This window comes from Stenella coeruleoalba, assembly GCF_951394435.1.
Source record: "Stenella coeruleoalba genome assembly, chromosome: 20".
Taxonomy (NCBI): Eukaryota; Metazoa; Chordata; class Mammalia; order Artiodactyla; family Delphinidae; genus Stenella; species Stenella coeruleoalba.
Window position 1 is genome coordinate 45,380,440 of NC_137166.1, and position 16,677 is coordinate 45,397,116.

Below are 16,677 nucleotides of genomic sequence, written 5' to 3' on the forward strand. Positions count from 1 at the left end.
AGAAACAGAGACTCAGGTGTGCAAACATGTATGATTACATGAATAGGTACCTGAAAAAGCTTTTTATAAAATTCGACATCCATTCCTTATATTAATTCTAAGTCAAATAGAAATAGAAGGAAACTGTTTGAGCAAGATTATCAAAGTACCTGATTACCAAAGACACATGGGACTTCCCTGGTGGCCCAGCGGTTGGGAATCCGCCTGCCAATGCAGGGGACACCGGTTCGAGCCCTGGTCCGGGAAGATCCCACATGCCGCGGAGCAGCTAAGCTTGTGCACCACAACTACTGAGCCTACACTGTAGAGCCTGCGAGCCACAACTACTGAGCCCACACGCCTAGAGCCCGTGCTCCACGGCAAAGCCACCACAATGAGAAGCACGTGCACTGCAACAAAGAGTAGCCCCCGCTCACCGCAACTAGAGAAAGCCCACGCGCAGCAACGAAGACCCAACACAGCCAAAAATAAATAAATAAATAAATAAACAAACAAGAAACAAAGACAGATGGCGTATGGCATATGGCATATGGCAGTTAAATGCCAAAGCCATTTTCATTAAAATTTTATAGGTAGAGTCCACACGTATGAAAAACTAGAGCTAATAAATGCATTCAGCAAAGTTGCAGTACACAAAATCAACACACAAACATCGGTCGCATTTCTATACACCAGCAATGAATACGCTGAAAAGGAAATTTTTTAAAAAAAAAATCCTATTTACAACATCAACAACAAAAAGAATAAAAGTTTTAAGAATAAATTTATAGGGACTTCCCTGGTGGTCTAGCGGTTAAGACTCTGTGCTCCCAATGCAGGGGGCCCGGGTTTGATCCCTGGTCAGGGAGTTAGATCCCGCATGCTGCAACTAAAGATCCCGCGGGCCACAACTAAGACCCGGCGCAGCCAAATAAATATTTAAAAAATAAATTTATGCAAGGAGGAAAAAGACTTGTATAGTGAAAGCTACAAAACATTGCTGAAAGAAATTAAAGAAGATTTAAATAAATGGAAAGATATCCCATGTTCATGAATTAATATTGTCGACAGTACTATCTGAATTAGTTTGCTAGGGCTGCCATAAGGAAATATCACAGACTGGATAGCTTAAACAACAGAAATTTATTTTCTCACAATTCTGGCCAGAAACTTAAGATCACAGTGTCAGCGGGTTTGGTTTCTGAGGCCTCTCTTCTTGGCTTGCTGATGGCTGCCCTCTTGCGGTGTCCCCACTGTCTTTCCTCTGTGTGGTCACATCACTGGTGTCTCTTCGTGTGTCCAAAGTGCTCCTCTTATAAAGACTCCTTTCAGGTTGGATTAGGGCCCATTGAGCCTCATTTTAAAGTAACCACATTTGGGGACTTCCCTGGAGGTCCAGAGGTTGACTCCGCGCTTCCACTGCAGGGGGCGCAGGTTTGATCCCTGGTTGGGGAACTAAGATCCCACATGGCATGCGTGGGGAGCGGCAGAAAGAAAGAAAGAGAAAGTAATCACCTTTTAAAAGGCCCTATCTCCAAATACAGTCCTGTTCTGAGGTACTGGGACTTTGGGCTTCAACATATACATTTTAGGGGAACACCATTTAGCCCATAACATGACCCAAAGTGAAATACAGATCCAGTGCAATCTCTATCAAAATCCCAATGGCAATTTTGCATACATATCCTAAAACTCATATGGAACTCCAAATAGCCAACACTATCTTGAAACAGACGAACAAAGTTGGAGTACTCATACTTTCTAATCTCAAAACTGTGAAGCTGCAGTAATCAGAACAGTGTCTTACTGGCATAAAGACAGACATACAGACCAATGTAATAGAATAGAGAGCTCAGAATAAACCCTCACATATATAGTCAACTGATTTTTGACCAGGTGCCAAGACCATCCAAGGAGAAGAGACACTCTTAACAACAAATGGTACTGGGAAAACTGGATGTCCACATGTAAAAGAAAAAGTTGGACCCTTACCTTATACTGTGTACAAAAATTAACCAAAACCAGATCAGATTCCTATATTTAAGGGTGAAAACTATACTGGGAATTCCCTGGTGGTCCAGTGGTTAAGACTCAGCACTTTCACTGCCATGGGCCCAGGTTCGATCCCTGTCAGGGAACTAAGATCCCACAAGCCACGCAGGGTGGCCAAAAACAAAAACAGTTAAAACTATAAAACATAGGGGAAAATCTTGACCTTTGATTTGTCAGTGATTTCTTAACTATGATACCAAAAGTACAGGCGAAAAAAGAAAAAACAGATAAATTGAACCTCATCAAAATTAAAAACTTTTGTGAATCAAAGGATACCATCAAGAGAATGAAAAGCCAACCCACAGAGTGGGAGAAAATATTTGTAAATCATATACCTGATAAAGACTAGTATATAGAAAATGAAGAACTCCTATAACTCAACAACAAAAAACCACAGGCAACTCAATTTAAAATGGCAAAGGACTTGAACAGACATTTCTCCAAAATAGATATGTAAAATAACCAGTAAGCACATGAAAAGGGTTGTTCAACATCATTAGTTATCAGGGAAATGCAAGTCAAAACCACAGTGAGATATCACTTCACATACATTAGGATAGCTATAATAATTTAAAAACAACAGCAAATACAAATGTTGGCAAGGATGCAGAGAAATTGGAACCTTTGTATATTGCTGGTGGGAATGTAAAATTGTTCAGATGTCACGGAAAACAGTTTGGTCATTCCTCAAAAGGTTAAACATAGAATTACTGTAGGGGCTTCCCTGGTGGCACAGTGGTTGAGAGTCCGCCTGCCAATGCAGGGGACACACATTCGTGCCCCGGTCCGGGAAGATCCCACATGGCGCGGAGCGGCGGAGCCCGTGAGCCATGGCCGCTGAAAAAAAAAAAAAAAAAAGAATTACTGTATCATTCAGCAGTTCCACTCCAGGGTATATTACCCAGAAGAATTGAAAACATATTCTACAACAAGTACATGTACATGCATGTTCATATCAGCAGTATTCACAAAACCAAAAGGTGAAAACAGCTCAACTGTCCATCAGTGGATGAATAAACAAATGTATATCCATACAATAATACAATAGTATTCAGCCATAAAAAGGCATGAAGTACTGAAATACTCTGTAACATCTATGAACCTCAAAACCAATATGCTAAGTGAAAGGAGCCAGACGTCTAAGGTCACATATTTTATGATACCGTTTATATGAAATACCCAGAATAGGTAGATGCACAGAGACAGAATGCAGATTGGTGGTTACTAGGGGCAGGGAAAAAGGAAGGAATGTAAGGCAACAGCTTAAGGGAAATGGGTTTCCTTCTGTGATGATGAAGATGTTTTGGAGGTTGATAGAGGTGGTATTTGCACAACAGTGTGGATGTAATAAATGCCACTGAATTGTTCACTTTAGGATGATTAATTTTATTTCCATTTCACCTCAACATAAAATATATATATATGTATATAAAAACCAGTACGGTATTTACCAAGAATAAATATTTAAAAACAGTGTGGGGAGTTCCCTGGTGGTCCAGTGGTTAAAAATCTGCCTTCCAATGCGGGGGATGCAGGTTCGATCCCTGATCGGGTAACTAAGATCCCGCATGCTGTGGGGCAACTAAGCCCACACGCTGCAACTACTGAGCACGCGAACCACAACTAGAGAGACTGCATGCCACAACTACAGAGCCAACATGCTCTGGAGTCCGCATGTGGCAACTAAGACCCAATGCAGCCAAAAATAAAAATTAAAAAAAAAAAATTAAAAAAAACAGTATGGTATTTACCAATAATAAATATAGACCAGTAGAATACAGTAGGTGACTTAAAATATGTGTGATTATTGAAGAGATTTAATATGATACAAATGTTTTTCACTTTGGTGAGAAAGTGATAGTTTAATAAATGTTTCTGAAAAAATTGACTGTGAGGATAAAATCGAATTTAGATCACTACTTCACACCATATGCAAAAATTAATTCAAGATTAATAATAAAAATCACATGTGGAAAAACACAAATACTTTACCAAAAAGTTTTGGAGACTATTTGTTTTACTTTGGCATGGGGAGAATTTCCTAAGCAAAAGGGAAAGAGAAATTTGACTATGTAATAATTAAAATTTTGGGGGCTTCCCTGGTGGCGCAGTGGTTGAGAATCTGCCTGCTAATGCAGGGGACACGGGTTCGAGTCCTGGTTTGGGAAGATCCCACATGCCGCGGAGTAACTACGCCCGTGAGCCACAACTGCTGAGCCTGCGTATCTGGAGCCTGTGCTCCACATAAAGAGAGGCCGCGATAGTGAGAGGCCCGCGCACCGCGATGAAGAGTGGCCCCCGCTTGCCACAACTAGAGAAAGCCCTCGCACAGAAACGAAGACCCAACACAGCAAAAATTAATTAATTAATTAATAAACTCCTACCCCCAACATCTTCTAAAAAAAAATTAAAATTTTGCATGGCAAAAGATGAATAAATTATAAATGTATATATGTATATATATTCAGAAAATAAACACTAGACCAAAGAAAATAGTTGCAACATATATGATAAAACGTTTTATCTCCAATATGCACAAGTACCTAAAAATTTATAGAAAAATGCAATAACCCCACAGAAAATTTCAGAGAAGAGGAAATCCAAATGTTCAATAAACACAGGAAAGGATGCTCAACCTCATTAGTACAGAAATCCAAACTAAAGCAACAAAAAATTAGTGCTCGTCCCCTATCAGACTGGTAAAAGGAAAAAGCAGAAGCTATATAGCCCAATAGCAGTGATGCTGTCAGCACTTTCATTGCTGGTGGAACTGTGAACTGCTACAACTTTGGAAAGCAATCTTATGATGTCTATTAAAATGAAAAGAATATGCTTATCTCAACTCAGTAATCTTAATTCCTATGATCTGTCCCTTAGAAATAAAAAACTGTATTCAAAGAAATGCATTTAAGGATTTTTTTACACCGCCCCCCCCCCAGTTTTACTGAGAAATAATTAACATATATCACTGTAAGTTTAAGCATGATGGTTTGATTTGCAGGTAATGTGAAGCGATTACTACAACAGGTCCAGCTTAAATCCATCTCTCATATAGATACAATAAAAAGAAAGAAAAAAGGCAAAAAATTTCTCCTTGTGATGAGAACCCATAAGATGTACTCTCTTATCAACTTCCCTATATATCATACAGCAGGGTTAGCTGTAGTCATCAAGTTGTACATTACATCCCAATTATTTATCCTATAACTGGAAATTTGTACCTTTTGACCACCTTCCTCCCATTCCCCCTCCCCTCCCCTTAAGGATCTTTACTGCAGCATTGTTAGAAGTGGCAAACAAGTAAACAAAAATAACACAAACATCAATATGGGCACCATTACATGAATTGTATATTCATGCTGTGGGATATTATGCAGCCGTTTTTGTTAAAGTGTCAGAAATATGCCCACTGATCTCCAGAGATGTCTTTAGTGTATTGCTAAAAAGCACTTGCTTTTTAGAAAATATGTATAGTACGATGCAGTTTTTCTTTAAAAACTTTTTTTAAAGACACAACTTCGGAATTCCCTGGCGGTCCAGTGGTTAGGACTCTGGGCTTTCACTGCTATGGCCCCAGGGTTCAATCCCTGGTGGGGGAATTAAGATCCCCGCAAGCCACCGGTGCAGCTTGCGGGGTGGGGCTGGGGAAGACACAACTTGTTTACACACCCACTCATTCAACAAATATTCATTGACTGTCTACCTCGTGCTGGGAATACAGCAGTAAAGAAAACCGATAAATATCCCTTCTCTCATGGAGCTGACATTCTAAATGATGGAGACAAGAGAATTGAGAAAAAGTGGAGATGTTAAATAGGCGGGTGTGATATAAATGGAAGAATCGGGGGTAGGGATAAAAAAAAATTGGGAATCCTCCGCATATATGGTGGCATTTAAAGTCATTAAGACTGGATGATTTTTGTAAAGTTTGTGCGTATTCGTACAAGCTCGGAGAAAGTGTGGAAGGATGCACTGAGAGACTAGAGAGAAAGACCTAAGGTCAAATCTCAGCCGTTAGTCTCTTGGAGGTTTACCCAGCCTCTCAAAGCCTGTCTGTAACATGGGAAGAATAACACAGCTATCCAAATGGCTCCACCACCGCCACCTCTTGGTTTAGAAAAGCTGCCACGCAGGTGTAATCTCCAATACAGAAACGTAGCATCTCGAAAGCCCAGGCTGAAGCTAGGCGGGGAGGCGTTGCCACCGCTGCCATTTTCAGTTAGGGCAGGTGGTGACTTCCGGTCGCCATCTTGAGTGACAGCAGAGGCGGAGCTCCGACTAACATGTTCCTTAAGAGCCGGGCTCCGAGGGCACCTCCCCGAGAGCGACTGAACGCTAACCCTGGCAGGCGGAGGCGGACAGTCGCAGCCCCGCCCCCGGCTTTGGGCTCCACCTCTCGGCCCCACTTCTGCCGGGCGAGGCGCAGTAGGCGTCGCTGCCGTAAATCGGGCGGGCGATTTGCCGCATCACGGAAGATGGCGGCCGCGGCGGTGAACGGGGTGGCGGGAGCCTCGAGCTCGGGGCCTGCGGCGGCCTCGGGCGCAGTCCTGCAGGCCGCGGCCGGCATGTACGAGCAACTCAAGGGCGAATGGAACCGTAAAAGCCCCAATCTTAGCAAGTGCGGGGAAGAGCTCGGCCGTCTCAAGGTAGGGATCGGCCGGGGGTGCTTCGAGGGGTCCAGACCCAGCCGAGTTCCGGGCGCGGGGGGAGGCCGCAGCGCCGACACTAGGACGGGCTGGGTGATCCAATAGGGTGAAGGATTCGGAACAGCCAAAGTGCGGGCTTGGAGGAATGAAGACGAGAGGGGCCTGGAATGGACCAAATGCGGCCCCACGGTGGGGGGAGACGGAAAGAGTGTTTCTGGCACAGACGAGTGAGAAGTTAAAATTTTGGTGCTTGGAGACATAGCTGGCTGGAGTGGCAGGATGGGGCTGTCAGAGTTTTTCTGATGGAGGATTCTGGACGACACCAAGTGGGGAATGAGGACTGGACAGGGTGATGGAAGAAGGAGGCTGAGATGATGGGGTTCGTGGTTAAGATCAGGTCAAGTTAGGGTCTGAGAAATCTGGGGCTTAGGGATGCGTCTGTGGGGAGAGGGGCCCAGCCAAGTTGTGAGGGCAATACTGAACTTAGGAAAAATATTCTCACAGTAGAGGACCAGAATGGGGCTCGGGTTGCTTCAGGCCAGGTGTGTTTGGGAGAGAGTACAAATACAGTGGGCTGGACCAAGTTGCTGAGGGGGGTGTATCTGATAAGGGATAATGTGTGGGCTGGACTATGGGAAGAGGTTAGCCTCCTTTCCTCCCTGGTGCAGATGGAGGAGGGTAGCTGGGCCCAACCCACCAAAGTGTGGGAAAAGATTGCAGAAGAATTGAAGGTGCTAGTGTCTCCCCACCCCTTGATTCCATTGGGTCAGGCGTGGAGTGGCGTTACTGTTTCTCGAGTGGATCTGTTAATACTTGTAATATGAGGTAATCTTAAATGAGCCCTCATCATGTTCCCAGGCCCCGATCTGAGGGCTTTATGAGGACTGACTCCTTTAATACTCATAACAACCTTACGAGTCGGGGATGATGATTAGCTCCATTTTCTAGGAGAGAAAACCAAGACCTAGAAAAAGGTAAGTAATCTGTACTTGAAGTCCCATCTTCTCTCCTTCCTTCCCCTGCCCTCCTCGTCAGCTGGTTCTGTTGGAGCTTAACTTCCTGCCAACCACAGGGACCAAACTGACCAAACAGCAGCTCATTCTGGCCCGTGAGTGTCACTGGGGTTGGTGGGGTAGCGGTGGGGGTTATGGGCTGTGGTCATGGCAGGAATGGCGGCAGTGGTGGTCAGGGTCGGACCACAGTCACCTCCTGAGAGCTTCCCCTGTTACCCACAGGTGACATACTGGAGATAGGCGCCCAGTGGAGTATCCTACGCAAGGACATCCCCTCCTTCGAGCGGTACATGGCCCAGCTCAAATGCTATTACTTCGATTACAAGTGAGGATGGGCCCTGCCCCTAATTTGGTTTGCGTGTGTGTGTGTGTGTGTGTGTGTGTGTGTGTGTGTGCGCGCGCGCGCGCGCGGGGTTGTTACTCAGCAGCTTTTTATCCTTGTTGCTCTAGCCACTTGAGACATCTTCCTTCACTTTGGAATTACCCCTTTGCATAGCTGTGCCGCCAGAAGCCTCAGGGTTAGGGGTTGGCCTGGAGGTCCTGAGTCTGGGATTATACCATCCAGTCTCTGTTGCGCTCCAGTCTGTCTCCCCCTTCACATTCCCACTCTAAATTTCCACTCCCCAATGTAGCCACTATCCCCTTTTACCTGCCTTGGCCCCAGCCTTGTCCCCTCAGATTCATCCCCCCATGGTAGCCAGTAGGTTCTTTGTGACACTAAAATTTGACCATGTTTATCATCAGCTTAGAACCTGTCCTGGCTCCCCATAGCCTTCAGGTTTCAGACCAAGCTCTTTCCTGTGGCCTCCAATGCTGTATCAGCCCTGACCCGTCTGTCTGTGTCTCCCCATCCCAGCCCTGTCTCTCCCACTGGACTGTGAGTCTTCTATAAGCAGAAGGGTCTTAGTCACTGCTGTGTCCCAGCACTGCCTAGCATGGAGCCGGGCCCAGAGCAGGGACTCACTGGCTGTGTGTTGAATATGAAACTGAATGGCTTCATAACTGAATGGGGCTTGCATGGACTAATGATTAAGAATTTGACATCAGAAGCCAGACGAACCTGAGTTTGAAACTAATTTTGCCGCTTCCTGATTATATCGTCTTGGGCAAATGACTTTACTTCCCTAATCCTCAGTTTCCCCCCAAAACTGAGGGTGATGATTCTTAATATCATAATCATAATTAACACTTATATAGTATTTATTTGGGCCAGATACTGTTCTAATCACTACCTGTATTAAATCATTTAATAACTTAACCCTTATTTATTTAACCCACCTCTATCAGATGGGTACTGTGGTGATACCCATTTTACAGTTGGGGAAACTGAGGCTAAGTCACTTTACTGGTGTGAGATCACTTTCTAGGGCCCATATGATTGTGACTTCTTCATGTCTCTTTGGGCCTTAGTTTCATCTGAAAACCCAGGACCCGATACCCCTCCAAGGAGAGAGCACTGGGCAGTCGTCAGGGTCCCTGAAGCCTGGAGTGGGGGGCTTGGTCGGTACCTAAGCCCTCCTTACCTTGGTGTCCCACCCTGGTCCACAGGGAGCAGCTCCCAGAGTCAGCCTACATGCACCAGCTCTTGGGCCTCAACCTTCTCTTCCTGCTGTCCCAGAACCGGGTGGCTGAGTTCCACACAGAGTTGGAGCGGCTGCCTGCCAAGGACATCCAGACCAATGTATACATCAAGCATCCGGTGTCCCTCGAGCAAGTGAGGCTGAGGAAGGGGGAGGGGAGGGCCTGGCTAAAGGGAGTGGTACAGGGACAGACATTCGGGAGGGTATCCTCGCAAATGAGAGGGTTCACCCATCTTTCAGCCTATGGACTCCTTTGTCCAACCGATATTGAGCCCCAGCCCTGTACCAGGCACTGTGGTTGGTTTTCAGACTCAACAGTGAACAAAACAGTTAGAATCTCGATTTTGTGAGGATGACATTCAGGTGAGGAAGTGGACAATAAACAAAAAGATTAAATAACCTGTATATGGTCTGTCAGATGTGAAACGCTGTGGAGAAAAATAAAGCAGGAAGGAGGGTGGAGGGGCAGGGGCAGGGTGGTCAGGGAATGCCTTGTTGAAAAGATGAAACTTGAGAAATACTTTAAAGGGGTGAAGAACCCAACCACCTGGTCATCTGGGGGGGAAATGGTCCAGGTAGAGGGAGCAGCCAGTCCAAGGGTCCCAAGGCAGAAACATGCCTGGTGTGTTTGAGGGGCAGCGAAGAGGACAGTTTCTGGAACAAGGTGAGCAGAATCAAGGAAGAGCTGTAGTACCCAAGGTTAGGAAGTAGTTCTTAGAGCTGAGGTTTCATGGGAGGATTTCGCTGTGGGGAGAGGATGGGAGAGAGGGCGTTTATGGCAGGGCAGCACGGCTTGGCAAAGATGCAGAGCAATGCGCTTGGGGTGGCTCCAGCTCTGTCTCCCTCCCGGAAAACAGATAATTAGATACTAACCAAGGGCAGGCTTGGGAGAGAGACAGAGAGACAGAGAGAGAAAAAACCAGGAAGGGCTTCCGGGAAGAGTAGGACCCAGTCTGCATGGGGAATGGGTTGCAGAGAGTGTATTGTAGAGAGTGTTCTAGTAGAGTGTGGATTATGGAGGCACTGGGAGTATGGTGAGGCCTCAGCGGGTAAGCCCCTGTGCTGCCTCTTCCTCACCCTCTCTTCTTCCTCACCCCTGTCCTCTACAGTACCTGATGGAGGGCAGCTACAACAAGGTGTTCCTGGCCAAAGGCAACATCCCTGCTGAGAGCTATACCTTCTTCATCGATATCTTGCTTGACACTATCAGGTGTGTGGGGGGCCAGGGTCGTGTGGAGTTTAGAAAGAGCCTGGACTCTGGAGTCAGACAGCTCTGTGTTTAAATCCCATTCTGGCCACTTGTGATCTGGGGAAGCTGGGCATATCAGTTCTCCTTTTCTCTGAACTGGAACTGGTCATGAGATGGGGGTAAGAGCCCTCATCTCACTATGGGCTGTGTATGTGTGTGCCCGTGGACATCAGACCCTGAGCATGGACTTGGCACCCAGACAGCACTCAGCAGACAGAGACCCTGCTGCCTCTCATGGGAGTGCTCCACGAGTCATATGGCTTCACCTCAGAGTGTGGGCCCAGGAGTCCCAGAGATCTGAGTGTGGACCCTACTGTGGCCCTAGCTTTGCAACTCTAGTCAAGCTGCTCTCCCCTGAGCCTTGATTGGTTGAACAGGGCAGGTAACACATTCCAGCCATCAGTGCTGAACTGCAGGGTCTGGCCTGAGAGGACAGGGCCTAGAGAGTTGTCTGTGCTCAGTAATGAGAATCTCGTCTTCCCCCAGGGATGAGATTGCTGGGTGCATCGAGAAGGCCTATGAAAAAATCCTCTTCACTGAGGCCACCCGGATCCTCTTCTTCAACACACCCAAAAAGATGACAGACTACGCCAAGAAGGTGGCTGGGGTGGAGGGCAGGGGACCATGGGGCCAGCGAGCCAAGGGGTGCACTCACTAACAGCAGGGTGGGGTGGCCTGGAGGGACACTGGAACAAGACTGCCCAGGTTTAAATCCAGCTGTGTGACCTCAGGCAAGTTGCCGAATTTCTCCGAACTTCAATTTCCCTACGTGTAGAAAGGGGCTAGAGTTTAATATGTGGGATGAGCGTAGCCCAGCACCTGCCTCCAGGTGCAGGTGGAGGCTTAGCATATGTTGGTTGCTGGGCTTATCAGAATTCCTTGGAGGTTGCAGCTTTTCCCCACAAGACTTTGTTTCATTTGGTCTGGGGTATTGGTGTGGGAGCAGTGCCCCTGGAGATGCTGATGCATGGGGTGCAATAGCCCTGGTGACTGAAGAGGGTCAAGATCAGACTGGAAGAGGTGAAATTGAACTTGAGTGATTGTGACAGCTGATACTTAGTGATCGTTTACTCTGGTCCAAACACTGTTGGGAGACAGTTTCTTCAAACATGGAGAAACTGAGGCACAGAGAGGTGAAGTTACTTGCCTAGGGTTGTGCAAGGTAGAGTAGGGTTGGTGAGGAAAGCGATCCAGGGCCCACATGGGTAAGGGGAGGGTGCCTGTGTGATCACCCCACCCATCTCTCATCTCTCCCTTCTTGCAGCGAGGGTGGGTCCTGGGCCTCAACAACTACTACAGCTTTGCCAGCCAGCAGCAGAAGCCGGAAGATACCACCATCCCCTCCACGGAGCTGGCCAAGCAGGTCATCGAGTATGCCCGGCAGCTGGAGATGATCGTCTGAGCCCACCAGGCACTGGGGTGGAGCAGAGCTTGCATTGTTTAAGGCAGTTGCAGTGCAGGGTTTCCCCCAATAAAGGTGGATTGACATTTTCTCTCTTAGGCCCTTGTCTCCCCGAGTGGAATGGTAGGGACGTAAGTTCTTATCTCTGAAGAACTTGGAGGTTTGGGGGCCCTAGGAGGTCTGAGGTAACCCTGGGCCAGCCTCTGTCCAGTGGCCATTGCTCAAGGTCTCAAACACAGATGTCCACTGTGGGGGCCCAGTGGCACAGCGGGGAGAGCACAGGCCCCGGGTAGAGGGACTGTTGCAGCCAGCTGTGGACACACAGAAAGGCCAGACCAACGTACCAGAGTGTTTCAGTGAAGGGGGCGAAGTGTCCTGATTTTGAAAAATGTTTGCAATGAATTAAACCAGTTTTTTAAAATGACATGCTGAATGGACCTCTGTGGAACAAAAGGCATGGGCCCTGGCATGGGCTTGCCTTGGTTCCCACTCTTCTGAGCCAGTGCTGTGACTTACGACCTCCTGCACCCCCCAGCCTATTTCCTGCCTTGAAGTCCTCAAGAAGGTGTTTAAGGCAGAGTCCAAATCTGGCTGAGCCATTTGTGGTTTGTGGGATTTTCAAGAAAGTCTCAGAGAGGGAATGATCATTCCTGCTTTCCAGAATGATTTGCACTGAACCCCTGAGCTTGGCACCAGATCGGCTTGGAAATGGGGCTGATGGTATTAAGGGGAATGAGAACATCTCACCCCTGAGTGCATCAGTCCGCATGCTGGTTGAATGGAACCTCCCTTATTGCTAGTCTGGGTCCAGCCTCGTGTTGCCAGGATGTGGTGCTTTCATGGAGACCTCTGCCCCGCCCCACCCCTTCAACCCTTAGCCAGTGACTGACAGGCTCTAGGCATCTGGATGGTTATTTTATTGTCAAGGAGGGGAAGGCAGAGGGCATTGAGCAGACTGCACTCAGTTGGAATGGGTAGCCTGCAAGTCGTAGTGCTCCAGCCCAGCTACCAGGGAGCCGGCCAGCTTGATGGTGGTGACCCAGGGTGGCTCACTCAGGTGGTTGGTGGGTGTGCTCAGCCTAGGGAGAAGGTAGAATCTTCAGGACCTGGCTATGTGGCCAGGCCCTTACCCCTTCTAGGCTCCACTTTCTCCATCTGTGTAAGGAACCATGTCTGAATATCCCAAAGGTAGTTTAGAGCCGGGCTGTATCCACTTAAACTTAGTAGAAAAGGGGGCTGAGGGTTGGTGATAGTAGTTCTCCCAACTCCCCCTTCAGGTCCCAGCTGAGCCCCAGAGGTACCAGGGAAGAGGGTCTCGCAGTTATTCAGGTTCCTCAGGAGCCAGGGTCAGACAGACCCTGATGACCAGATCCTGAGATTTAGGGGTGAAGGAGAGGTAATCGCAGGATGCAGTGTCTCCCCTGAATCTACGGAATCAGGAGTAACCTCTGCAGCACAAGGACTGGGATATCAGTGCCCTCTGGCGGTCAAAGTCTTGGGTTCGTCGGGAGAAGGTGCCAAAGGCTGGAGGGGTAAGGAGTCTGGGGGGCTAGGCCTGGGGCTTCCTTTGGAGGCCTGCATTTATACCCGTTTGGTTCCAGAAGACCATCATCTCCCATCCCATCCCTGAAGAGCCTGGGATGTGGTCCTTGATGTCACCAGGGACAGGGTCAATGCAGTGAATAGGGTCAGGCCAGCTGGGACCAGTTTTCCCTCCCTGATGGCTCCAGAGACTAATAAGAGGGCCAAGGGTCACATTGGAGGTCTGGATACTAAGGAGCGGGGCCAAGGTGTTCTCTGTCAGGGATCAGCATGATATCAAGGCTCCTCTTGGTTCTGAAGGGTTGGAGCTCAGCTGGGTTTGAGATGCAGCCAAGGGGAGGGTCTAGGGTCAGCTGGGGTCAGGACGCCAAAGGGTTGAATGGGGCACTCCAGGAAAGTCGGGTTCAGGACTTGGAACGGTATAACTCCCCTCCCTACTCCCCGACCTCCCCTCACCAGGCAGACACGTTGCGTGGCAGGCGGCGATGGCGTGGCTGGTGGCGGCAGTAACACTTGAAGGGACAAGACTTAAGCACCTGGAAGGGTGGCCAGTGGCGCGTGGCGCCCGAGTTAACCGTCCCCGCTGGAGGAGCCCCGCTGCCACCCCCCCCTCCACCACCGCTGTCAGTCACAGTAGTTGCAGTACATTCGCGAGGACCATCTCCAGGCGCGCCATCCTCACGCGGAGCGGCCCGGGCTGCGCGGGGACCCCTGTTCCGGCGCGTGCGGACCTTGACGGGCGCGGGCGCAGGTGGCGATGGCTCAGCCACGGTGGGAGCTGGAGCCGGGGGTGAGGCCGGGCCTGGGGCCCGGTCAGCGGCCAAGGCGAGGGGCAGAGCGGGAGCCGGGGCGGGAGCCACGGCCGACTCCAAGTGGCCAGGGCTTGGGGTGGGCGGGAGCGCCACGGGCAGCCGCGTTGGCTGGAGTACTGGCGGCTGCGGCGCGGGAGGCGGCGTGGGTGGTGGCGTGGGCGGCGGCGGCGGCGCTGGCGGCGGCGGCAGCAACTCCTGCGGGCTGGGAGGCCCGGGGCGCACAGTCTCGCCATTGGTGGGCGCCGGGAAGATGAACACAGGCGGCGCCAGCAAGGTGGGTGCGGGCCTCCGGGGCCTGGGAGCTGGATGCATCCGCCCTGGCGGAGGCGGCGGGGAGCCCCTGGGCCCTGAGAGCGCGACTGCGCGCCGTCGGGGCGCCCCGACGCCTCCGCCAGCTCCACTGAAGCGAAATTGGCGTTCAGGGCCATCAGGGGGGCTCACCCAGTCAAATTTGGGCTTCGAGCCTACAAAGGTGGTGTAGGATGGAGGAGTAAGGGTCCGGGCGTGGGACGCAGGCGCCGAGGGTGGTCCAGAACACCCCTCGCTGTCTCCATCACCGCCTTCTGCTTCATGAGTTCCCCGAGGGACCTCTCCCGAGGGGCGAGAGGCCCCAGGAGCCAGGGGTCCCTGCTTCAGGACCTCAGCGTAGGAGATGGTGCCCGAGGCGGCGGAGAAGAGTCCTCCTCCGCCGCCGCCCCCGAGAGAGGCTTTGGCCGCTAAGGAACTCGACGCTGCCGCAGGGGACAGCTGGGGCCCTGACTTGAAGGTGACTTTACACAACAGGCTCAGGCCGGGCTCGGAGGCCACAGGCCGGGCCATTTCGCCCTCGCCTGCTTGGGGAGGTGCCCCTCTGCCGGTCATCTGGCCCTCGCTACCGTGCCTGGCCTGGCTTTCTGTAGGGGTTGCGGCGGACGTGGCCAGAGCAGGAGAGCTTCTGCGTTCTGGGGGCTGCGGGTCGGAAGGTGTCGGTAGTGGCGGCTCCAAGGGCGGCGGAGTCGGGGATGGGGCCCTCGGGACAGGGTCGGGGTCCTCTCCGGTTAGTTGCTGGGGCGGCGGCGGCAGCGGGCGGAGGTTGGGAGGGTCGCCGTGGCTGCGATGGCTTGCCTCCAGCAGACCGCGGATCCGGGGCACCGAAGTGCCTGTGGGTTTTCGCCACTTAGATGGCGCGGGCAGCAGGGTCCCCACGGGGGACGGGGGTGGTGTGGAGACCGCGGCCGCAGTCGCCTCCTCTGAAGGGGGCGTCACTGGCGAGGGCAGTTCTAAGGTCAGGGGCAGGGGTGAGGGTGAGGCCTGGGGCTCTGGGGGTACCAGGAGGCCCGGGGACGTGGAGCTGCCAGGGAACCAGACGCCCAGCCCGCGAGCCAGGCGCATGGCCGGGGAGGAGGGGGTCCCCTTGGGCTCCAACAGTGATGTCCGGCGGGAGTCGGAGGACGGGTCCAAGGCCTGCTCTTTTCGGGAGCCCCCACCCGCGGACGACTCCGACTGCACGTTTCCCATTTCTGACGGAGGTCAGGGGCTGTGGTCAGAAAAACTTCCGCCAGTCAATCTGCCAGGGCTGTGGGAACCCCACGAGGCTGGCTGTACTTGGTCCTATCCGTCAGCGCCAACCCCGCCCTTGTCCTCCACGATCCACTCAGGCACTAGTCTCTCCCCGCATTCCTGTTCCGTGACTCTTGATGTTCACATCTTCTTCCCCGTGGCCCCATACAGTTGCTGTTCAGATACTTAGTCCTCCATCCTCCTAGTGTACTAAGGTTGGGTCCCTGTCTCCCTGGCTGGTCCCTCGTATCACATCCCTACACTTTGACCACGTCTCAGGTCTCTAAGCTCCAAGACACAGGTCTTGCCCGCTTTCCTGTCAGTCACTCGGGCCACATCACTCATGATGGTTGTGCTCTGTAGCCTATAAGGCCTACAAAGAGTTCAAGCTTTTCTCCCTGGACTCTAAATAGGCTCCAGAGGCCCAGGCCCCGCCCCCGCCCTGTGGTCCCGCCCCGATTGTCAGAGAATCTGGCCTTCACAACACCCCCCGCCCCAGGTCTGGCCCCGCCTCCGCTTAACAAATTCCCGGTATTCTTGTCAGGCTAACCGCTCAGTCACCACCTCTAACCCTCAGATCTCTCTCTCTGTTGATCATTTGGTCCTGCCCTCTTCCCAGGCTTTAGTCCTAAATTTCTTTTCCCGCTCCTGGTCTAGCTGCAGGCCTCACTCTCAGGCCCCACCTCTTTACCCAAGCTCCGTCCTGGCTACTCCTTCGCTCAGAGGATCCCACTCACCGACTCCTCCAGCTGACCAAAGTTCAGACCGCGGCCCCCTGGGCCCAGGGCAGGGCGGGGAACGGCCGTAGCAGAAAATAACCGAAAAGAACGGGGTTGCGGGTGAAGGCAAGTGGGCGAGACTGC

General features: G+C 50.8%; 2 protein-coding genes across 2 annotated transcripts; one reads left to right on the forward strand and one right to left on the reverse strand.

Annotated features, from left to right (window-relative positions):
- Positions 1–6,309: 6,309 nt before the first annotated feature.
- PSMD8 (proteasome 26S subunit, non-ATPase 8) lies at positions 6,310–12,019 on the forward strand. The gene is made up of 7 exons (XM_079908240.1): positions 6,310–6,677; positions 7,713–7,785; positions 7,913–8,015; positions 9,239–9,404; positions 10,380–10,480; positions 11,006–11,117; positions 11,784–12,019. Exons 1-7 carry the CDS (start codon positions 6,315–6,317, stop codon positions 11,919–11,921), a joined length of 1,056 nt encoding a protein of 351 aa, XP_079764366.1. The 5' UTR covers positions 6,310–6,314; the 3' UTR covers positions 11,922–12,019.
- A 348-nt stretch (positions 12,020–12,367) lies between these two features.
- Positions 12,368–15,787, reverse strand: GGN (gametogenetin). Its single transcript, XM_079908239.1, has 2 exons — positions 13,920–15,787; positions 12,368–13,000 (listed from the first exon to the last, which is right to left on the reverse strand). Exons 1-2 carry the CDS (start codon positions 15,770–15,772, stop codon positions 12,883–12,885), a joined length of 1,971 nt encoding a protein of 656 aa, XP_079764365.1. The 5' UTR covers positions 15,773–15,787; the 3' UTR covers positions 12,368–12,882.
- Between the last annotated feature and the right edge of the window lie 890 nt (positions 15,788–16,677).